Source organism: Cottoperca gobio, chromosome 12 (genome assembly GCF_900634415.1).
Source record: "Cottoperca gobio chromosome 12, fCotGob3.1, whole genome shotgun sequence".
NCBI lineage: Eukaryota > Metazoa > Chordata > Actinopteri > Perciformes > Bovichtidae > Cottoperca > Cottoperca gobio.
In genome coordinates this window covers 21,228,188-21,252,493 of record NC_041366.1, presented here as the reverse complement: position 1 = coordinate 21,252,493, position 24,306 = coordinate 21,228,188, and the positions used below count along the sequence as shown (strand labels likewise).

Here is a 24,306-nt window from a genome sequence, read left to right as displayed (position 1 = left end):
AAATAATGGAGCCTGGGCACATCCTGTTCTCCAGTCAGGACCTCAGAGGACTGTTCTCATGAGCACAGCAGAGTGTGTGTGTGTGTGTGTGTGTGTGTGTGTGAGTGAGAGAGACTCAGAGAGAGAGATATACTGGAACAGATCAGGTGTGGGTTACATGCCAGCTGTGTAGAAATGTACTGTTTTTGCTGGCCTTTCAGACTGCAGCAGTAATTAATATGCAGCTTTCAAAGGATTTTGTCACCCTGGCTGTTTCCTGTGATACTTAGTGTTTGACTAAATAACTTTCTCTCTCACTTAACCCCTTGTTTTAAAGGTCCCACGTAGTGACATGTGAGTCTTTATGATTATAAAGCAGGTTAAGTGCTACATAAACACTGAAAGTTTAAATGCACGCAGCCCGTAATCAGGAGCTGTGACTTTAACCGAGCTGTCAGGACTTCTGATTTCAGATTTTACACATGAACATAAACATCACATGTGAATGACTTCAGCTGACAGGAAGTAAACATGGACGGGGGGTGAATACAGCTAAGTAGTGTGTTCACATCTCTCGAGTGTTTGAACCACCTTTAAATCACTGCCTGTGTGTAATTGTCTCTTCTTTGTCTTATTGTTTTTGCATGTTCTTGTTCTAAAAGTTCAAAATGATATTAAAAGACAAACAAACATAAAGACGCTGGCAGTCAGCGGCTGCATGCACTTCATAGGTTCACGCTCAGACTACACACACACGCACAGACGGCTCAATCCCTGCAGAGAAACACTGCAGCGCTCAGCGACGTCATCACACGAACAACCCTGCATCTTTAAACTGCTCACTTCCTGACAGTCACAACAAAAGTAAAAGAGTTTCCGAGGCGATTACCTGCTCGAGTTGTGAAACTGTGTCTCGCAGTGTTATACGTGTGTGCAGTGTTTTGGTGTCTGATAAGCTTTCAATCTCATGGATCTATTACTCAAACTGGACTTCCCAGATCGTATTTTATCGTCTCGCCGGAACCTGAATAAACACTCAACAACTTAACGCGGTACATGCTTTTAAAGCAGTCTGAGCTCTCACTAAGTCAAATGTTATTGTCCATAAGAGCCAAGAAATTAAACATAAAGGGGGAAAAACTACACAAGTGCATAAACGTACAAAATCTACTCAAAGAAATAAATATATATATTTTTCAAAGCTTGTTTTTTGTCACTTTTAGCAGCTGTTTCTATTTTGTTCAAAACAGAATAAAATCTGGAATTTAAATATATTTCTGTTTGACTGTAAGAAAAAGTCCCAAAAACATTTCAAATAAAATCCTTTCTTGCTATCAGATGCTATGTGAGAGCCCCACGTCAGCGACTTCACCTCCTTCTCTCGAATAAAAGCTCCTATAAATAACATATGCTGGATGTCGTCCCCCTCAAAGTTCCCTGACCACTGTGGTGGGTGACACTTTTTAATTCGTCCACACGAGACATTTCTCTGCCATTTTGGCACTTAGCTGGTGGTGATGTGAGACTCTGCACGCCAGCTTTGTAATATTCATGCAGCATGATGCAGCATGACTGATGCAGATTGGCTGACACTGTTCTTCACGAAGCAGCCATGTCACTGCATCTTAAGGCTTCTTCCACTAAAGAGAGTTGGACCGCGCTCCATCCGGAGCTCCATGCTCCAGAGATCACGTGTAACAGGCTGGATATTACAGTGTGACCTCCCTGCAGAGTCCTTACTGCTGCTGAATGTGTTTTAATGAACACTACAGCAAAGAGTAACACCTGGGGAGAGAGGAAATTGGGCGTGAGTTGCAGGGAGGGTGGGGGGGGGGGGTCATTATTATGCATCCTCCTCGTATTTAAGATATGAACGAGGAAGGAGAAGTAAAGGGAGTCGGGAGGCAATGGGAGGAATGAAAAAGTGATGAAGAGACAGAAACTCTGGGGCGACATGGAGTTTGGTGGGAGGTTCTTCCTGTTGTGCAGTCCCCCACAGAGTCTTCAGACCCCCAGGGGCGATACAGATCTTTATATCTGTGTATGTGTGTGTGTGTGTGTGTGTGTGTGTGTGTGTGTGTGTGTGTGTGTGTGAGTGTGTGTCAGAATGAAGTTTGGAAGTGGGGAATAGAATACACTCAGGGCCTTCTGTCTGACACATTATGCCGCTACACAAACTTTAAAGACGCTCTTTCGAACCTAATGCGAGAAGGCATCTTATTATTAAGACCTCCGTCCAAGGTCAACGCTGCATTCACACGCCCCTCGGAAATTCCCATTTCCCGAGTTTAGGAAGCCGTTCTTGCGACTTTGGTGCGTGCATGAGCTTGGACTCTACAAAGAGTCGTGTTGTGTTTTATTGCTCTTAGCGCTCAAACCACATGTTGATTGCTGTTTCTCAAACCATCGAGAACTATTTCTTTCCGATTTTACAGCACAACATGAATGCAGCACAAATGCCACATCTCACAATGTTAACGTAATGTGTGTATCGCCCCGTGATTCGGATCTGCTCCCAGACTGAGCTGGTTCTTCCTTGTCCCGTGCTTCACCCTTACACTGAGTTGCATGAAAATCGGGTGTAGTTTTCTGTAATCCTGCCGACAAACCGAGCTGAGAACATTCCCTCCTTGGGGTAATTAAAAGGCCAACACACACACAAACCTGCATTCCTTCACCCATCTTCACCCACACCCCAAAGTTTCTCCCACAAACACATTTACTCTGCATTCTCTCAGTGTCGTCGCTGCGTGTCGTCTCATTTAAATGAACTCATTTGCAGAAAGTCGAGCTAAAACCAAACACACACACAACTCCCAGAATGTGCGTTCCTGTATAGCCATGTGTGTATTGGTGTCTAACACCGTAGAGGGGAGGACGCCTGGGGAAGAGGAGCTGGGATCAACCAGAGGACAGGGGTTAATATAATTATCCTGCTAAAACCTTGAGACTGAAAGAACATCATTAGTCAGAGAGGAGAGAATTGCCCGAGCCGCGGGCCAGAGGAGGAGAGAGAACAGAGGAGGAGAAGGAAGGAGAGCTTCAAAACACACCAGTGCAGTTAGCAAGACAATTAGTACAAGGACTAAAACTTGAGGGTCTTTGTGCAGAAACCCAGAGAGGACAGTGTTTACCAGGGCTCTGAGCTGCGGCAGGAATGGCCTCGCTTATTCACTAATTATGATATTTTGCTCAATAATCTCTATATAAGTGAATTACTTTGTGGTGAAACTGTTTAGAAATGAGATTAATATCTAAACTGAACACATAATGATACTCTTGTGTCGCCCAAGCCCAGCGTTATTTAGTAATTATTGAAATGACACCTGGTTTGTGCAGATTTAATATGAAGCCGCGTGTGAACGTGGTTCGTGGCCAGTTAATGAACTGATGGGTAATAAAGCACTTCTTGTATTTAGAGGAGAGTTGATCCAGAGACTACAGCGACTCACGGATCAACTAGTAAAGTGCACTCAATGTGCAGATCTCCCCCAGGTGTGTGTCCCTCTCTCCTCCCACACAAGGAAGAGTTAAAGCTCTCTCCACTGTCCAAGATGGCGGCTCAAAAACGTATTCATTTCTAACGTGTCTGACTTTAGTGCGTGCTAACATATCGAGTGTGGAGTTAATCTGACGAAGCTCCGCTTCAAAGTCAGACCAAAGTGTTCTACGCCTGTCCGATTTTGAGGCACAACGAAGATCAAAACGTTTCCTGCGACGCAGTAAAGCTTGTTTTCAGCCGACAGTCGGGACGGAGCAGTCCATTAAATGGATTTTTCAAAAATTGTGAATCAACGCAAACACGAGAGCTCCTTGAGTAAAGAGTCATAAATATGTGCAAACAATATTACGCTGATGGGTGCAGCAGTACGAGACACACACACACACACACACACACACACACACACACACTGAAGAACACCTGGCGGAGACAAATTACACTTCATGTGGGAAAACTACATGCATCCATCTTTGTCTCTTCACTTTTATAAAGTTATTTATTTCACTGAATATCAATAATTATAATACAAATGTATTCACTGTCAGACCTTTTGAGCAGCTTACATTGGCTTATAATATAATTATCAGACGGGTATTCATATTTTCTCAGCTGGACGCAGGCAGACTCTCGTCCCTCCGAGGCCCACGAGACGACGAGACGACGAGACGACGAGACGACGAGACGACGATGTGGGGAAAGTGTCGGACATGTAAAGCTGTGTGATCACAGACGGTCTGTTTCTCTTCTTACACTGATGACTTGTGTATCTGTCCCCATCTACGCTTCTAACGACGGCGACAGTGAAGACTCTCCACACCGCACCTGTAATAATGCTATGCTAATTAATGTGGCCGACTGAGAACAAAACCATCTTTCCAAGGACACCCTCCCTCTACCTCATGTTCTCCCACTTACAATTCCCAGCATGCTTTTCAGCGTTAAAGCACGCTTGCAGTATCAAGAGATTCCCCTCTCACCAGATGCTGGGCGAGGCACAGTGCGTAGTTGGGGAGAATTCTTCATTGTATTTGTGAATTTAAAAGGATATTTACGGGACGAGTGAGAGGAGGGGCGGGAAGGTGGAGGAAGAAGAGAGGAATCTATTGAAGAGGGAGGGGATGAAGAAAGAGACGTTCATCTGTGAAACAAAAGACGGCGGATGAAAGGAAAACAGGCGAAAGCGCTGACTTTAACTTTCTTTCCCTTCTGAGGGGAAATAAACTGTGATTATCAAATCAGTTACAACCATTGTGTCATAAATCATCGCGCGAGAGGAGCAGTGACACATTCCTCATTGCGGTCCCTCAGCTTTCTGCATGCCTTTCTTTTCTGGGGAGTGCTCATGAATGATTTAAAAAGTGATCTGTTTCCGAGCTGAGCCTGCCTCTGAGGAAGAAGAGCTCGGAGAGGAGGAGTCCGACCGCGCGTGCACGGGGGGGGGGGGGGGGGACCGCGCATGACGGTCTCCTGTCGCGGGCCGGAGCACGCACTTCATCACACATCAAGCATGGATCGTATATTTCATTCATGAGGGAAAAGGTGGCAGTGTTCAAGTGCAAAGCGGATTTTCTCATGAAACGGAATTGACGGGGGGGGGGGGATGTTGCTCTGCTCTGCGGTGGCCGTGTGAACTGGAGAATAATATTTACAGAGCAATGCACCTCGCATCATTCATCACACAATCACACAGCCCAGCTAGTCCCATGAAACTTGGAGTTAATCCATCATCTGCCTCCCCCCCCCTGATCCCCCACCTTCCACCCGCTCACCTTTTACTCTGACAAAGGACACAAAAGTTTGGCGCAATTCGAAAAGAATAGTGGCGACAGTCTCCAAAGTCAAAGCCCCCCATCATGGATAACTAAGACACAAAAAGAGACGCGACCTCGAGGCCACAGAGCTTCCTCACTATCTGCCTCGTCATCCTCATTCATGCTTCCAGTGCAACAATTAACCTTTGTTGCAGGCCACACTTCAGTCTCATTAGTGCTTCAGGATGCAGAGGGACTGCAGAGCAGGGTCCCTGCAGGTGTCCCACTTTAAATGAACAGATCAGAAGAGACCCGGACTTCACTTCACTCACAACGGACATTTTGTTTTTTACAAACAGGAGGAAAATCGATGCTGCAGAACCAGAGATATTGTCTTTTGTATTAAATACATTTCTATTCACCTCGAGACCTCTTTATAATCCCTTCAAGGGTTCGGATCCTGGAAACATCCTTCTCTTAAAATCAGAGTTTTCAGGCTTGAAGTCTGCACACAAGTAACAAATCAACGAGCAGCGTGATGAAGAAGAGCCGAGAGAGTGTCGAGCACGTGAGGCTCAACGTTGCCCGATGACCGTCCCTCGGCTCCACGTCGTTCTTTGCATATTGAGGTCTGATGCAGGCTTCTAATGTTGACAGCAGGTGAACATGGGATCTAACAATCACACAACATATGCAGACAGAATGTTTACAAACTGCTAAAACCTTTCACAGATTACTTTTTGAACTTCTTTCCCCTGAAATAAAAGTTTTGATAAAATGACCGCAGTTGCTAATTGTTGTGTTTTGTTTTCACAAAGCACTTCTGCTGCTCCGGCTGCCATGACACACGGAAATAAGAACACCTACAGGAACATGAAAGAAGTCATGGACAGTTCTGTCGGCTCTGTGCAGCATGTTAATAAGCGGCGGTAAAGTTTCCTGTGCCCGTCTGCTGCAGTCTGCGAGGAGACGGGGAGCTTAAAGCTCTCAGCAGCACATTAGCTGTGTCAGCGGGGGGGCAGGATGGCACCGAGAGAAACAGACACACGACGGATAAATGAGTCAAGCGGGCATGAAACAACACGACCATGTAGAAACACACTGAATACCATTAGCGTTTATACGGCTGCTTTTCTGGCAGAGCTGCTTTTAATTATTTCTCAGGACTGGAGAATAATAAGTTGTTGATAAAAGATGAAGACTTTAGACGAGACCGGGCCCGTCAGATGTCACCCGGGGTTAGAGCAGAAACTAATCACGACGGTGTTTTGTGCCGCAGCAGCAGGATTAATATTATTAATACCGTGTCCACGCTGCTGTGTTGGAGACGATGTCGCCGCTCGCTCCACCACTTCATGTTGTGTCAGGTCAACTTTTTAATGTGTCTGATGTTTTGGTTTCTGACCAAACACGAACACCGTCGGCCTCACCTCTACTTTAGGTCTGCAGCTGTTTTCAGCAGCTTTAATGTTTATGTATTTTCAGCAATGCTTTTTCTATTTAGCAAATATTAGCTTCATTGTGCTAAACAACATGTTAGCGTTTAGCTTCAAGCTCCACTGTGCAGAATACAGAGCTGCTAGCGAAGCTTTAGACCAGGGGTGTCACACATGCGGCCCGGGTCGTACATGATAGATATTCCATTTGTTCTCAAGAAATATGAGAGAAATAGTGGCACTAATATCAAATCAACTGCCTCCAGTTGGCTGTTCTTACGATGAGCACCGATTGCCTCAAATGTTTTCACAATTATACAAAGAAAAGTGAATTTGAATGGGAAACGGGTCGGTGGTGGAGACATGGAGCACAACGTCGGGGGAGTGAGAGTCACTCGAGCTGCGTCCTGCACTTCTCTCAAATGTCATTCGTCCCCCGTCAGCCAATCAAATCTATTTCAGAAGTCGGGCGAAGACGACCCGATGCTGCAGCGATTACCAGCCAGGAGAGACAAACGACGCAGACGTTGTCTCCCCCTCATTCTGCTGCGTCTCCTTCTCCCCATCTTGGCTCTAATCCACTTAGCTGGCTCTTCCTGAGCTTACAGCCTTTCTTTTATTCCATTATAAAGACCCGCCGTACGACCTGCTGCTTATTTCATTAAAAAGGCCCAAACCGTGACCCCACGTCTAATCCATAATGCAGACTCTAGGCCAGCCTGTACTCTGCGCCGCGGTCCGGCCGGGCGGCTGACAGATGGGACGGAGGGAACAGAAATGGAGGTCCAATAAATGACGAGGAATTTGAGAGCTCCGCTTCTGAGTGAAGCTTCCCGGTGAATATGATTTCCCTGATGTAAATGGTGATGGAGTTGCTACTCTATCTTTGATGCTTGGAGATGGCTTTCACGTGGCCCATCAGTGATATGGAAATGTCCACATCTAAGGGTGGAATACAGCGTGTGAAATGAGCGTGACGCCCGAGGCTCTTCAGAACCCAGAACACCTCGGCTTAGAGTTTATATTGTAGTCGGTAATGTCGCTCATTACAGTTCACCTTGGGAGAACTTTGCAACACAAAGCGTGTGAAGCTGAATCTTTTAATAATCGAATATAAATCGACTTTGACCTTCTCCTTCGCAGCCCTCGCTCCACCTCTGGCTGCCCTCCACCCTTAACGCCCTCTCACAACTTGTTTAGGATCCAGCTGGCTCATCGCATCCACAAATCTAAATGTACACCCTCCCTCCCCCCCCCCTATCAAACCTAGCTTCCCTGCGTTTGCACTCAATGGCCTATCCGGTTACGTATGTATTGATAAAGCAGCAGTATGAGTACCTGACTTACTGCATACCTGCAGCAGCTCTCTCCAGATGAAAGAGCCGCGTCCCGAGAGGTAACATGTTACACTGGCTGATCAGTGCTTTGCTGTCTCTGTCCAGACTCAACTCGGGTCATTAGGAAGAGTTAACTAATAATAATGACTTTTACTGGGTTCAGCCAGAGAGCCACAGCTGGAGGCCCGGGGACATGCAATACGTCCAGGAAGTGACTACAACCCTCTCTCCATCGATAACGCCAGCATATCTCATTACAGCGGTGACCTAAGGTACGCTGCCATTCGCTCTTGATCATATAAAACCCATTTCAGTGCTCCGTCCCTGCCGGAGCACCGGCAGAGTGGAATATTCATTATTCAAATTTTAAGCATTGGAAATCCCAATATGTTACTAAGGCCAGATGAGATGAGATGAAATAGCTTAGCCTTTTGTCCAGGGAACATTGACTAATCGTCTCGCTCCCCAAAATCAATTTCCCAGCCGTAAGCGTCAGACACTCTTGATTGTACTGTACTGTTGAAGACCCCCCACCACTATCACCTAATACTCCTGCTGGCTGCCCAGAATAACTTATTGATTAGTGATTATGTTACGGGAGGTGCTGGTGGCCGGGGCGGAAGACGGACCGGCCTCAGTCATCTCCACAGAGCTAAATGTGGGTCCTCTGTCATTAGATCTAGCACATACTGACACTATCTCCAGCTGCCACTAACCACCAGCTTTCTGCACGAGGAGAGAAATTAAGAAAGTTTTCATGAAATATAAATATGAAGAGATGTTTTGGGAGCTTCCAGAGTCGGAGGGTGTTTCAAGCAAAGCAGCACAGCGGGGAACATGAGACGGATGAGAAATTCTTAGATGTGCTGCACTTGTGGACTACTAAATAAAGAAATAAGCACAAATATTTCAGAACAGGCTTGGTTGATTATTAAATGTGCTGGTTGAGGTGATGGACTGTTTCACCCCGAGGGTATCGGCCTCTCGCTCTGATTCTGTGCTGAGCCTGAAAAGTGGCTGTGATCAATACCTGCAGGCCCTTTCCACAGGGCTGTGTGTGTGTGTGTGAGAGTGTGTGTGTGTATGCTGTGTCAGCATCCACTCAGGACTTCATCAAACAACCCCCCATACCTTGAATCCACACACACACACACACACACACACACACACACACAAGACGCCCACAGTCGCTCATTTTCACTTTCCCCTTCTCACCCACCATCCATATCAAACACACACACACACACACACACACACACACACACACACACACACACACACACACACACACACACAAACACGCTCCCAACACGGATGTTAAATACCATTCAAATGTCAGCCTCCCGTATTGATTGGAATGATAATTCTGAAAGGTAGGAGAGATGGCTTGTTGATGCTAAGCAGGCGTGTGACGGCCCCGAGCATCCTTCACTGTCACAAAGTTGCCATGTAAGGGTTCCCGGCCCCGCCGCCACGATGTGGATGGCGGTTTACGTTAGACCACAGAGGCCGTATGTTTCTGTCATTAATCATTGTTCTCACAGGCCGGTGACAGGCACAGCAGGATTCATGCTGAGAGAGATGGGGTCACTTTTAACACCTTCAGATCAGAGGCTGCGTGTGTGTGTGTGTGTGTGTGTGTGTGAGTGTGTGTGTGTGTGTGTGTGTGTGTGTTGTTCATCACCAGGTGGATTTCCTTCACACGTCATGTTTTAGAAAAGACGTTCAACAACATGCAGGATGCTTCCTGAGTGTTATTTGATGTGAATAATGGCACGTTGGACAAACTGGTAGTGTTTAGTCTTTCATGTGTAAACACGTTACTCCAGGGGATATGTGTAAACGCATATCAGTGCATCAGATAGTTTTACCTGCCGATGTTTAGATCCAGCTGCTACCCCAACACAAAGGAGCGTTGTGGCTCTTAAAGCTGAAAAATGAGCGGAGATCGTTTTCATTGGATGCACTTCCTGCTGAAGAAGTTTATCCTTTGCACCAACACGAGCGTTGAGGTGAGGAACGCTTCTCTTACCTGACACTTTGTGTGTGTTTACTGCATGTCACACAGATGAGTCATGTGCGTTGTGTGCGTGTAAGATAGCCGAGGCACGTCTCTTATGTTTTGAAAATGTCCTAAAGGGCGATTACATAACGAGTGTATTCTGATTGGTTGGTTTGTAGACTCGTACAGGAGCAACATTTCGAGAATTTGGTCTCCTTTCTGCTACTATCGATGTTATATTGCAGTGCACCATTTAGCTTCAAGTGTATTCTGTTAAGCTAAAAGAAGCGATCGCATGCATCCCTAATCGTTGACCCTCACCTGGCAGGTACCTCGATGTTGGAGATGGCATAGAAGTACTTGAGCAGGTTGTCTCTCTGGACGTAGGTGCCTCCGAGGGCGGGCCTGAGCAGCCTCATCCTCAGGTTGGTGAAGGTGAAGAAGTCCCTCAATCCCTTCATACTTTCCATGCGAGTGTACAGGCTGTCCATGTTCTGCAGCCGAGATCCCGCAAACACAGCGAAGCGTGCCCGCACCTCGAACTTCACATTCTTGTCGTTCTTGGAGCCGACCCAACGCGAGAACTGCTCGGTGCAGATGACCCGTGTGATGTTGGCGGGCGAGAGGTCACCCACACGTTTGGGTTGCATGTTGAAGGCGTCCATGCAGTCGTCAGCGTAGAACTGGTAGGGCTGCCAGGAGCGCCCGTGGTCCATGGACTTATCCAGTACCATGACGGTAGGACGGCCGTACTCGAAGGTGATCAGGACGTCGTCGGAGAGCTCCAGAGTCTTGTTCCAGGACATGCTGATGTTGGCCAGCAGGGGCTCCGGGTGGCTTCTCCATGTGACCGTCTGCCAGTAGGTGAGCAGAGCGTTGCGTTCTTTGTCCTGCATCAGCTGAGGAGGGTGGGCCAAGTCTGGGTTGGACGCATCACACTCGTCACTGCACAGGTATGGGTTCTCCTACAAGAGAGAGGAAGACAGTAACACGTCAGTCAGAAGATACATGTGTTATTTACATTTGAAGTAGTTGTGGCCCTAAAAAACTGAAACCCACACCGTTGCATGACCGGGGACACGACTGTTGGCTTTCAATTTGTTTTCCAGTCCAGAAAAGCAAAAGTGACCCTCGAACATAATTGAACCAAACAGTGCAATTGGGCAGTAAATATTTGTGTGGAGACGTTTTTCTTTGGTTCGATTGAAGAGGTTTAAACTGTGATTGGTCAGTTTATATGTTCAGTTTGACAAATTGCTCTGCTAAAGCAACACGCCTGCTAATTCCAGCTGGTTGGAGGCATGTATGAACCTGTTCCTGTTTGAATCTGAGCTTCTGATTTATTTGACCAATGACTGCAGATTTCTTCTCTTCTTATTGAACTCTGTCTCTTTCTGCACGCTCAGTACCATCGGGTACAGAGCGCCCAGCAAGCTTCATCATGTTGTTCAGAAAAGCAATGGCCGAATATGCACCCAGTTATATAAACATACTATGAACTAATATAATGCAAATGTTAATGCTCTCGTTATATTATTTCATGCATATTTCCCAAATGACGACAGAGTAATTGCCACACAGTGAACATGTTCGCAGATCTGGTCATCCGGCCGCACGCAGACTTTCTCTTTATGTGATCGTATACTTATTCCGCTGCGTGCAGTCGGAGTGCGTGCCTTCACCTCGTCACCGATGCACCGAGGGACCCGTAGCTTAAAAGTAAAGTTGCCAAACAACACAACAGGAAGTGTGAAGGTCAAGAGGATCGTGCATCGTCACTGTCTTTGCATAGACAGCAGAGTGCTGCTGCACTTTTAACTCCAGAGAATTGATCCGCTTCTTCTAGTGATGCCAAGACTTTCGAGCCGCGGCCCCTCTACAGAACTCCTAAGTCAACAGGATTACTCACACTCCTCACATAGAGCCTCTTTCCACCTGCACGAAGAGATGCCTCTGTTCATCCTCTCATCGTCCTTCATTCTAATTCATTCATCAGTTCATTCAGATTCCTACATTTCCACGTTGCATAAGGTCCCGTACCTCCCCGTGACCTTTTTTATGGAGCGTTCTCACCATACTTTAATTTGAAATCCTTCCCCTCAGATAACTTTCTCAAGACATTTGCAGATATTTTAAGTCACATTGATGGAGCTTACTGTTGTAAGCCAGTTGTCTGACATCCACATCAGCACAGAAGTTACATATTTACAGACAGAAATCCCAGAGATCTCTCCTGGTGCTTAATATGCAAAACGCAGCCCTGACGCTGTTTAGATTGTATCACATTCAGAAGTCTCGTCGCGCCCTCAGGATGTCCTAATTATACTGATAAAGGGTTATTATGTTACTCAATATTTATCCAGTCGTTCGCTGTATCAAAGGGTTTCCTTGTTTGTATTGTTTGTCACTTTCTCTCACAGCCACTGGCTCATTTCATAATGCTTGAGATTAAATTAATACTTTTCTGCTCTAAATACAACAAATCTATTTTATTTATGTTGATAATTATCTGCTGAAGTTTTCACTTGACTGTTTGCAACCTCGTCTGTTTGTTTTCTTTACACTGATTTCATTTTTATAGCTGATGTTATCCTTCTTCTTTTATTTATTAGGAATCCAATAGTGTTTCTAAATTTTACTGCGTCCTTAACAAGCTCTTGATGCAGTGCAGAGCAGGTCTTAAAATATCCTTCTTGCACCTCCACCTTCTTCTTCTTCCCCTTTCTTCTTTGTTTTGTTCGTCTTATTGTCTCTGCTGTTCGTGTTATTACTGCTTCTAATTGCGGTGTTTAAAACTGTGACCAGCTCATCTTGAAAAGCTGTTTGGTAAAGAAATGGCAATTATAGAAAAATAACTACAGGAAAAGAAAGCAGCTTTACTTTAATAGATATTATAAATTATACAGTATGTTTCTACATAAAAGAAATGCAGTTTGCTGTGTCGCTGACTCTGTAGAGCACTGGTTCCTTATTTATCAAACTTTATCAGCCGACTGAGGAGAAAACAAGTGAAAAATAAGATTTAAAAGCGACTCACTCCTCAAAGAGTAATAGTAACCTTTAAGAGCAGCTCTCAGGTGATCACATGATCCATCACACGGCCGCACGGCAGGAATCAGATCTTTTATCATCATACTCAGTGATGCAGTGTTATTCTGCAAAAAGAGATCTTACTTCATTTTATTTGTGTAAAATCCTTAATAACTGCAGTAGCAATTTACAATCTAATATATGCATCATATAAAACGTATAGATAAATATGGATTAGTTATGGGGAGTTAATTAAGTGTACAGACAGTTAAGATGCATTAAAAGTGAATTACGAGTTACACATGTTGCTTCAGTTAACATATACACAAGAGGGTGGCCCTTTGTATCCATCTCTGCTCTCTTTAAAGCCACCAGACTCCTTTGACAGAATCAGCGATTTTACCCAGCAGAACACGGGAGCTGCTGGTCTCCCGCTGCCTCAATCGGTTAGTTTGTTTAGTGTTGCGTGACTTTGGTGAATTGGAAACAACCCTTAAAAACACCAACGTCACACAATGAAACAAACTAACTAACTCATGGAGGCAGCGGTACACCAGCAGCTCCCGTGTTAAATCACTGATTTTGTCAATGGAGCCTGGTGGCTTTGAAGAGAACAAAGGAAAGGGCTATCTGACGACAAAGCGACTAACATATTCTAAATATAGCGTACACTTGTATATTAAATGATGTTAATCAAACATACTTTTACATTTTTCTTATGAAAAAGCTTTCTCTTAAAGTTTGATCTTTAGCCGTTGAAGATAAATACAGGCCCTGATCATAATACACTTGATTAATCTGCATTGATGATGTCTGGAGATTTCTAAAACACATCTAACATTAAACATTATGTACAAAAAGACACTTAATGGGCGGTAATCCTGGAAACACAGAAATAAATGTGCAGATTTATCTTTACTCTGATTAGTGTGACGCATAATATTAACCCACCTACTTATCCATTAATCACATTACTGCCACGACTGAAGACACTTAAGTTACACTGAGAATAAAAATTACACAAATTGATGGAACTAATCCTGCAAAAGCGTTAAGTTCAGCACTGTAGAATTAGATTGCATAATGACTGTTTAAGGGATATTCCCCCTAAAATCTGTCTAAAGGTGTCTGCAAAGTGTTTGTGGTTACATCCTGGGTGGGAAGGTTTGACAGTTATGTGTGAGGATTGAGACGCAGAGTGTGTGTGAAGCCATTTTGGAAGTGTTTGCAACACACTGAGGGCACAGATGGAGAGCGGATTATGAAGTGCTTGAGAAGAATTTGGATGTTTTATTACTTTTCCATTGCGACTAACATGAATTCAAGCTGACCCAACTTTCAAAGGCTGATTCAGTTCAACACTGAACAGATTTTGGATGCAGTATCACTTTAAACAGCAGTTTCTCCTGTATGATGTAAGCTCTATCGTGAAAGCAATACTGCATAATATCGATGTACAGTGGGAGCACAGATCATGTGTCACCGCTTCTTTTCAGACGCTCACTTTCTCACGTCTGCTGCCAGGAAGCGGCAGACGGCTCTGCCTTCTGAATAAAGTCATTGGACTGTACCGGGGTGGAAGTGAGCAGTCAGTCAAACGCACTCTAGCGGTCTAATAACACAAGCAAAAGTTACAATCCTGCGAGGTCGAGATTATAAATCATCTGATTTATGGTGACAACGCAGAGTGGGGAAAACTCCAAACATAAGCAAACGCTGAGCCGGTGCTGAGGGATGCTGTACGGCACAGAAGACGCTGTGCAGGATCATAATGCATGAGAAGAAAACAGTGAAACCACAGCATCTCTGCACCCAAAGCTGCAGATAATCCATCTCTCTCCTCACTGGGACGACATAGTAGCATTGTCCTCTATCTGATAACCCAATTATCTCCCTTGCACTGACTCAGATAGAGATCACCGTCGGCACAAACTCATTTAGGATGATAATCTACAAGGCTCACAAACAACTGCAGCCGGAAAAGGTAAAGAATAATTTGATGAAGGCTTCTTTTAGTCGCTACGCTCAGTTGAAAGCTGACGGTAATGTAGCAGAGCCGCTCCCTCCATTAGAGCGTCCCGTGACCTCAGTCCAGAAACACGTTCACGCACACGGGACTGGATTAGTAGGCTGTTGTTCTTGGGATGACCCTCGACCTACAAATCCTATTGTCACACTGTCCCAGATACAAGCACAACACAAGCTCCATGTAGGTTAGCTGTGTGTGTTTACGGAGAGAAAGTGTGTGTGTGCAGGCGAATCCGCAAACTAGCAAAGATCAATCAAACATTTGTGTTTGTCCGCGTCAGGTTTAGCTCCAGATGATGCGTATGTAATATACAGTAGATTTCACTCATTTATTTTTAATCCCCCATGAGAGACTTCTGTGTGAGGTTAAGTTTAAGCCCTTTGTGTGCCCTGTCCTCCTGCACCCACTATATCTATGCCATGATACACACACCCACAAACACACTCTCACACACACACAGGCATAAATACACACCCACAAATCCCGGCCAACTGCTGCGGCAGGTGGCCCGCGCTGCTAAGCCCCTCTAGCAATTATCCTCGCTGGGATCCTGTCTCCACGACGACAACAGCCGCCATGATGCGTCTGCGATTAAAGTGACTTCCTTGTTTTCACTGGTGGGATAACAAAGTGAGTGTAAACAGGCTTTAATAACTCCTCAAGTGTTAAAGTTTGCCTCTTGCTATTAGAGCTGATTGTGAACGAGCTCTCGGACTTTATGAGTTTTATAATAATAATAAAACAAGCGGCCGTTATGTGTTTACACAGAAATAAAGCGTGAAGAAAGAAGCGCTCTGCATGCCCTTCCTCGTCTCTTCAGTCGCTTTAATGACTATTCCTGCCCCCCCCAGCAAAAAACAATATTTTCTGTCACCGCTTTGCCCTCGCTCTCCTTTTTATTTCTTCCTCCACTTATAGAAGTTTCTAAGTTATATTGCTAGCAGGGGGAATAACGGAAGGGACACACTCAGAGAACACAATTTATTTTGTTTTGGTGAAACATCGAATGAAATGACCCTCCCATTAAAGAAGCCACAGAGGGGAAGAGAAAGGGATATTGCTTTTTCACTTATAACGTTAATCTTTTATTTTGTTGGAGGTTTTTCCATCATACAAGAGGTTCTTGTTACCGTGTGTGTGTGTGTGTGTGTGTGTGTGTGTGTGTGTGTGTGTGTGTGTGTGTGTATGTGTGAAGTACATGCAGCATTACTAATCCTTTAACTTTGATTACCTGAAAACGGTGATTATTCGCTGGCTGTAAAATGTGTCAGTCGGCAAGTGTAATTGTGTGTGTGAGGTGTGTGTTTGCATGGGTGGGTGTTGTTTATGCCTCTGTGTGTGTGTGTGTGTGTGCGTGCAAGCAAAAGTAAATGTTTACTGTAGGCATGTGTGACTGTGCTGGAGGAGGAGAGAAGAAGGACAGAGCGAGGACACCGTGCTGTGCTGAAGCAGCAGCAGAGCTTGTCCCGCTCAGATCCACACAGTCGGACCCGGACGAGTTATATTAAGAACTCATCTTAGGATTCAGGTAATGCTCACAGCAGATGCAGTGCACTGAAAGAATAAAGAGGTTTTTCACTGAGTGCAGTGATGAGGTGACTTCAGGTAAAAGCTATTATCTTTTACTGTCTGTTATTAAATCTAAACCAATCACGGAGGAGGAGATGTAGAAACAGGCAGACGAATGACGTGTGTTTGTGCAACAGAGATCTTTAAATTATATAATTGTCGTGTTTCTTAAAGAGTACTCCACTGATTTAACTTTGTTAGACTCATGATGCACAAACAATGATGCAGAACCAGAGATATTTTACTATGTTACGCATTCTAACCTTGTCAAAACCTGGCGCCTACATTACCCACAATGCAAATCAACCAGTTCAATCAGAGATGCTGGTGTGTTATGCTCATGTAGCCTTGAGCCTCAGCGGGCTAGTAGGTCACTTGTTTCTCCACCGACATGACAATATATGAGACTTCACACGGCTCCTTCTGCAGCCACTAAAGCTTGTATACAGCCTGTCACAGTCGTGCTCCCTTCCTCATACATGTCAACACATGTACAATCAGCGTAATTCATCTATAATTAAGGAGCTGTGTTGGAGATGTAAAAGGAAACTTCTGCTATTTGTCAACCTGGTTATTATCATACTTCTTGGTTTACTCTCCACTTCTATTGCTCAGATTCTTTGGGGAAATGCAGACTCCAGGAAAATGTCAAATAGGGCAATAAGCGCATGTTTCTCCTATAGATTTCCTGCAAGTTTTAAATCAACAGAAATCCTCTGAAATACTTGTCTTCAGTCACTTCCAGGGGACTTCTTTCTGTCTGTGTTTTCAAGATGGATTCTGTTGCATTGAAGATTTTCTGGAAAGCTAAGAGGCTGCCTCGCACACGTCTCTACAGTGAAGGTGGGAAGTAAAGTTTTAGGAACAAATAAAGGACACAAAGACGATACAAACAACCAGGTACAAATCTCCCTTTGAGTTATCACTCAAATATTTGGTCAGTTTGTCCGTCACACACACGAACAAACACAGGCTGTGTAGCTTCTGCACCGCTTATGGTCCGTCCTCTCCACACAGACATCAGTCCTGAGATCCTGATGGGCGAGACGAGGATGTTTGCTAAGTTCACCTCAGGCTGTCTAAGCCCCTGCGGCCAATCCCTCTTAGTATCACCTCAGCCAGGGATAAATCTCACTTATAACTATCCTCCCGTTCTGCCAACACATCTAAACACTCTCTGATCACTTTCAACTGTGTCCTAATGGGGAAGCAAGCCATGCCATTACATCACTACACCCTCCCCCACCTCCCTCGTTCGTACAGTCACTCTCTCTGTCGCTCCCTTTAGCTGTCTGTTTCTTCCTCTCTGTTCCCTGAGTTAATTATGCCCTGCACTGTCAAACCTTCTCACGCTGCTCCCAAACTCACCTCCGAGGGTGTATTATTAGGAAACTGGCCACCTGGGCTAGCTTTAACCCCGGGGAGGTGCATCAGGGATGGCCCGTTGCTGGGTGTGGGTGGCCCTTTTGCACGGCCTTGATGGCCCACTGCTGGGAAGGGCAGGCCGGCCGAGCCTGGCAGGTCTACACTGGGCAGGGAGTATGAAGTGTGGCCATAGGCCCAGTCTGGGAAGCACTGATCCACGCTACCAGCTGCCATCTTCCTTCCCTTCCTGCATGCTCCCCTTCCGCTGCTGCGCGGCTTCTCTCTCTTCTCATGTCTATTTTTAGAGCTGGCTGATTTCTACCTTCTAAAACGGGCAAATGTGTTGTGGAACAGGAAGGTGTGTTTTTTGTGTGTGTGTGTGTGTGTGTCTTTCTTAGACATACAACTGTGCGCTGTCGGCCAACTCGTGCAAAAATGTTTCACACTGGTCCGCGCTGACGACACAGTACTGTACGTTCCCGTACACATGCACACATCCTATTTGCATTCGGCTGCTCTCTGTTCTCGGGACCCGAGGGAGACGCTTGATTTGAAGGTTTTGGTTCAAAATCAAAAAGCGAAATAACAAACAACACAACGAGACCTTTTTGAATGCAGCATTTCTATATCGACACCGTGTGTACTTTCGTGGAACTGTGGTGTGATTTCATCTTTCTGCTTAGCTAAGCTTGGATCTTCCTCACCTCTCCCTCATCATTATCCCCCTCTGCAACACACACCGCCTCACCCCCCTCACATCTCTTTACTCCATCATCCTCAACTGCACGCTAAGACTCCACCGTAGCTATCATACAGAGAAACTACAAAGAAACTAGTGAAGCTCCTAACACGGCACTGGTTACAGTAGCTTCGTCAAAGTGCTGGAAGCCCGTCGTGTTGAAAGAAGCCAACATGCTGGCCTTTTTGGCTGAGGAGAGATGATGCTGCATTCCCAGGGAACAAGGGAGGAAAATAGAGTAAAATACATCCCTGTGGAGACGGAGGGACCAGAAACTACTGTAAACCTGCAGGCAGGGGAAACTACAGTATGCCTCAACATCAAACCCCCCAAAAAGTGAATTCTGACATAGTTTTTGGAAACACGCTGTACGCTGTGAAAGAAGGGGGGGAATTATTTTGCATCTTCCGCAGTATGTCTCAAGTCTTATTAAGGATGAGCAGCTCTGCGCATTGGGTGATGCAGTCTTTTCTTCCCGGTGCCCCGACTTTCCCTTGACTTGTGGGAATGCTGAATGAGTGAATGTAAATGTACCAATTAGATAAGAAACTGGCTTTTCTGTAAAGCTGCCAAATCCGGGGGCACGAAAATGCAGCTGGCTTAAAAATAAAAGATGTTTATACCAATAACTCTCAACTGATACTACGTCGACGGGTCCCACAGACAGACGGAGGAGACGTAATGGGCCGGACTCCCTGCTGCAGCGTCTTCTGTTAGTAGAGATAATATGCAGGATTTCCTCTTAGATAAATGCAAAAATATGGATTTTTTATTTGCCAGCAAAGCTTTTTTTTTGCTCTTGAGTCAAATAATGATCTAGCGACAGTATCAAAGCTGCTCTGCTCTCTCATTATGTAGGAGTTTGAGTTTGACGTCCCTAATTTCTTAAGTAAACTTTCATCTTCCAGCTTCTTCCCTCTCTCGCTCGCACACCAGGGGGCCCGGTTCAATCCCCACAGCCACGGATGACCTGAGGAGAACCAGAACTCTCCACTATAAAGACCACTGTCCAATGTAAAAGTGCTGACTAAGACCAGCCTCCTTCCTGTCCCGCCCTCTGTCCCTCTCATCAGCGCTCTCTGGATCCTTGGTATGGCTAAGCCTTGTAAGGAAGCCCATTAAGGAACCCATCAATATTTCATCATCGCTCACTCAGAAACATAGTTATAGAAGTTTCCAGGCCGGGGCCATTAGGGGGCAGACGTCAATACGTTATGGCAGCGAGCATCTCTCTCCCTCTTGCCCCAGTCCGTCTGCCGTCTCAAGAGAAAGTCATCGGAGAGGCTTTCTCAAGACGTCAGTGGTTTCCGCTACCTCTACATTAAACAAATCATTAACCATTAGGTTTCCAAGGAGCACGATATCCCTTCCTGCTCCTGTCGAATGACCCGAGGACTGATATTAGTCTCCGTGGGAGGAAGAGAGAGAGCCTGGGGGGGGGGGGGTTGTTTGTAAAAATCTGTCTTAACATAACAAATCTCCAGTTACACAAATTACAAACTGCTAATTAACAGCAGGATTTGTATAATGTGATGTAGACTTAAACACTCAAACACTTGTTGTGAGATCTTGACTCATGGCTGGCACCTTCAACACCGTCCAACCGAGCGAGTGGACGTCGTTGGCAGTGTGGCGATTATCAAGAGGACTTGCAGTCTCACACACACACACACACACACACAGTGTGAGTCAAACCTCAAATATAAAACTTCCCTCTGAAGAGGCAGGGGGACGTTTAATTGCAGTCTTCTTAGGATTGCAATGATTTTTATAACCCTTGTTTCTAATTATTACACTTCACATTAGCCGGGATGGGAACTAGCCTGCAGGCTAAAGTCTGTTAAATATTGCTGTAGCAGACATTTTAACGAGTTTTCCTGCAGCTCACCCTTCAGTGTCCTTGGAACTAAAAAGGTCCTGCTTTATGCATTTCACCAGAGGAAATGTTAGGTCCTCTAGAAGCTCAAATCAAACCGGATCCCAGGCTGCCAAGTCCATACTAATGTAAACAACACCTCCGGAGGTCTCTGAGGGAGGTCGAGCCCTGCCAAGTCATTGCACTTATGTCCTCCCTTTTAGGTCCCACTAGCTTTTATAGTGTGAATCCTGCTCTGACTTTTATTACACCTTTTTTGCTGTGATTACTGTTCACTATGTTCACTATTCAGCCTAATTGCGTAACCCTGTGTGACCTTGTTGATTTCCAAAAGAATAGTTTTTAACTAGCCAAGGTTTCCTGAGAGTGTGGAGCAGCTCTTTACACTATATAAGAATGTCTACACATGTTTTAAGTTATTAATACATGTGTTAAAGATAACATACAAATCCGGACTTGAACTCACCAGAGTGCAGAACCTCTCCGGCGGATTTCCACAAGTTATTCCTTGCGGATCCACCTTGATGCGCATGTGGTCTTTCATGGACGCGGTCTTCGGCTGGCACGCGTACTGCTCCCACACCGAGCCGTCATCCGTGCTCACCAGAGACTTGCACAGTTCGTACTGGCCCAGAGTGCAGGCAAAGCAGTGCAGCAGCAGCAGAAACACAGCCTGGAGGAGCATGGCAGGCTGGGGGGGGTGTTTGGAGCCGGTCCGGCGCAGGGTGAGGGGGCCACGGAGCTCAGAGGAGAGGTGACGCGCATGGAGCGGTGATCATAAGGAAATAGTGGACATCCCTACCGCCATACTGATGTACTGTGAATGGAGAGGTGCAGGTAAATTGACACAACTCGCCTCCAGGCTTGTAAATTCCCGAAATGACAGGAGAACACTGTATCGGAAACTTTCGCTCAGTGTCTCTTCGCAGATATTGACGGTCCCCAAACAGCCGAGGGAGGGACGCGTTCTCTTTTGGACGGCTGACTTCCTGAGGGAGATGGGCGATGGGTGGACAGGCGGATAATGTTACAGAGATTAATCTCGGCATACACTTTAACCATAGTGTTGCAGGGAGTTGGGTGGGAGATGTTACCGCGGGCCCTCAGAGAGCGGCGTCCTGCAGGGAAACAGTGGCGCTGGTCCGGGACGATGACGGAGAAGTTCCTGCGTCTTCAGGTATATCCATTGGACATTCTGCACTGGCCGAGCTCCTCTGATTGTCCTGTGGCGAAATGAGGACAAATGTGAGAAAAGTAGAGAGTTAGCGTGATGAGTAATGTTCCCTCTTCAATACAGCACATCCGGACACACGGTTACAGTAAATGCAAGGATACATTTTTAATAGCTCAGTTTGAGATGAAATGTATCATGCATGATATTTCTCTTTTACATGAATAAAAGTTTAATGTCAGTCACTGAAATATACATGCAGATGGTTCGTGTTTTGTAGTATAATTAACTCGTTGATTGTTATGTAGTAATTGAAGGTAATTTAGCTTGGAAGTAAAAAAAAAAGAGCTTCAGATTATATGAGGTGAACTTTTAAGTGAATGTTTGGAACAGCGAGTTGGTTACAAACATGGCAGGTTTGGTTTAACCAGGCAATAACCGGCGGTGCATTCGGCATATTTAATACAACAAGCTGCACATTTAACACGCACTAAAAAGCGCTTCATCTTGTGAATAACCTTGTGCGTAAAAACACGTGCTGCCGCCGGGTGCCGCCTGTGTGTGCCAGAGTTGTAATTGCTCCTATAGCTCTCCAATGCTGGAGATGGAGAGTTAGCTACAGATGTTTGTTTTCAAATAATTGCACTGCAAGAAATATCAACCTGAAAGGGACATTTAATCACCAATTGTCTTAAATTATGAGGAAAATATGCAAACTGAGAGATTTATACGCAGAAATCAACTGAATCCTTGAATCAGGTTATTTTCTTGGGAGTTTATTAAATGTAGGCCTAATCACTACTGTGTCTCACTTCTGCACACTGTCAGTAATTTAATACTAAACTCTAAGCTTCACAAACTGCTCTGGAAGTAGTTATTGTCGATTCTATTCACTTAATTTAATTATAATTCGATTTTAAACTGAATAAATGCGTAATAATTGTTGCCATTTTTTTTTTGCAGTGTGCCCTCGTTGATCATAATCTGACGGTCATCCCACATCACCAGAAGACAGCTCCTTGCACAAGCTATCCCACACAACCCTGCGGACTCACACTTAGTTCAGTTGTCAAGTGAAGTCGCCAAAGCGATTTCCCGGCACTGACAGTGTTGTAGGGGTGTGTCAGTTTCTACAGTAGTGGACCCCATCGCGCAGCATCGCTTACACTACATGTGTATAATATATATATATATATATATATATATATATATATATATATATATATATATATATATATATATATATATATATATATATATATATATATTCACAAATGAATGCATTAATGCGTGTGTCTGACATAGTGTACATTAAAATGAGAGTGTCCTCACCACTCTGATCATCCCGGAGTGGCCTGGATATAACTCAGAGCAGCTTCTCGGTGCAGACTTCAAAGAGCTTTATCACAATGCATCGTGTTGCGAGATGTTTTATCATATCAGATAAAGCACTTACTTCTAACATGCATCCGCGAGACAGCTCAGCACTTTGAACGTGCACGTCTCCCTCTTTGAGCAATAAAAAGATCCCCCCCCCCGATCATCCACAGGACTCGTTCCCCGCCGCGGTCCTCACTGTACTCCCGTTATCTGCCTGCCCCGGCTCGGTGTTTGTTTTTGCCTTCAGCTGGATACTTTTTTGTCACACCGTGGATGGCTGCGCCCGGTAGATCGGTGTCCTAGATCTGGAAACGGCTGAGAAAAGAGGACTGAAATCCAGCGTCAGGGAGTATCAAAAGTATAAAATATTGACTTTGAGGTAAGGCTTGTGCCCGCCCTTCTTCCCCCCTCTCCTCCTCCTCTTCCCACTTTACAAGCTCGGGTTTACCCGGGCTGCTCAAGGGCAGAAAGAAAGAGAGAAAAAGGCTTTATGGAAAATATCTCCCTCCCTTCTCCTCTCTCTCTCTCTCTCTCTCTCTCTTAATGCCCAGGCTAAATCCTTTTACCATCACTTTCAATCACTATCTGAGCTTTTATCTGCTCCAGCCCTGCTGCCTGAACCGGGGCGGTGCAACTTCCCCTCTCCGCTCCTGCTCCAAACTGTTCCCCAGGTCCGGTGTGAATCCTGCTCGGCTTAAAGGACCAGTAAGAAGTCGGGGGTCCAGTTTCACTGTCATTTCCTCCAGATGTGTAAAACAAACACGTACTCTGCACGCTGTGTACGTGGAGGGTGATCTCACATCTGTGTCTGCAGCTGCAGACTGTAGTGAACTATTAGTATGTATCTAATGTGTTGTATTCCATATAACACCCACCTCAACATCTTATAGATATTAACTTTAGCTTTTTCTGCAGCACATGAAATATTAATGATATATATCGGGTTATTATACAGAAGTGAACTTATAGTTTAAATATATTCTGTGATTGTTCACAGGTCTGGAGCTCCTCATCACATTCTTCTCCCTCCACACATGAAACTGAGCACATGTTCAGTTCCACGTGATGAGTTGCAACACTGTGCATGGTTATGGTTACTCAACAGGAGTACAAACAAAACATGACCCTGATGATGTTCAA

General features: G+C 45.2%; 1 protein-coding gene across 1 annotated transcript in view; it reads right to left on the bottom strand.

Annotated features, from left to right (window-relative positions):
• The window catches only part of ntng2b (netrin g2b), a 52,410-nt gene extending 29,220 nt beyond the window's left edge, over positions 1 to 23,190 (bottom strand). The window contains 4 exon segments of the mRNA XM_029444740.1: positions 10,329 to 10,972; positions 21,082 to 21,312; positions 21,315 to 21,838; positions 23,119 to 23,190. Coding sequence (XP_029300600.1) covers positions 10,329 to 10,972; positions 21,082 to 21,312; positions 21,315 to 21,380 — 941 coding nt within the window. The 5' untranslated portion in view covers positions 21,381 to 21,838; positions 23,119 to 23,190.
• Positions 23,191 to 24,306: the final 1,116 nt, after the last annotated feature.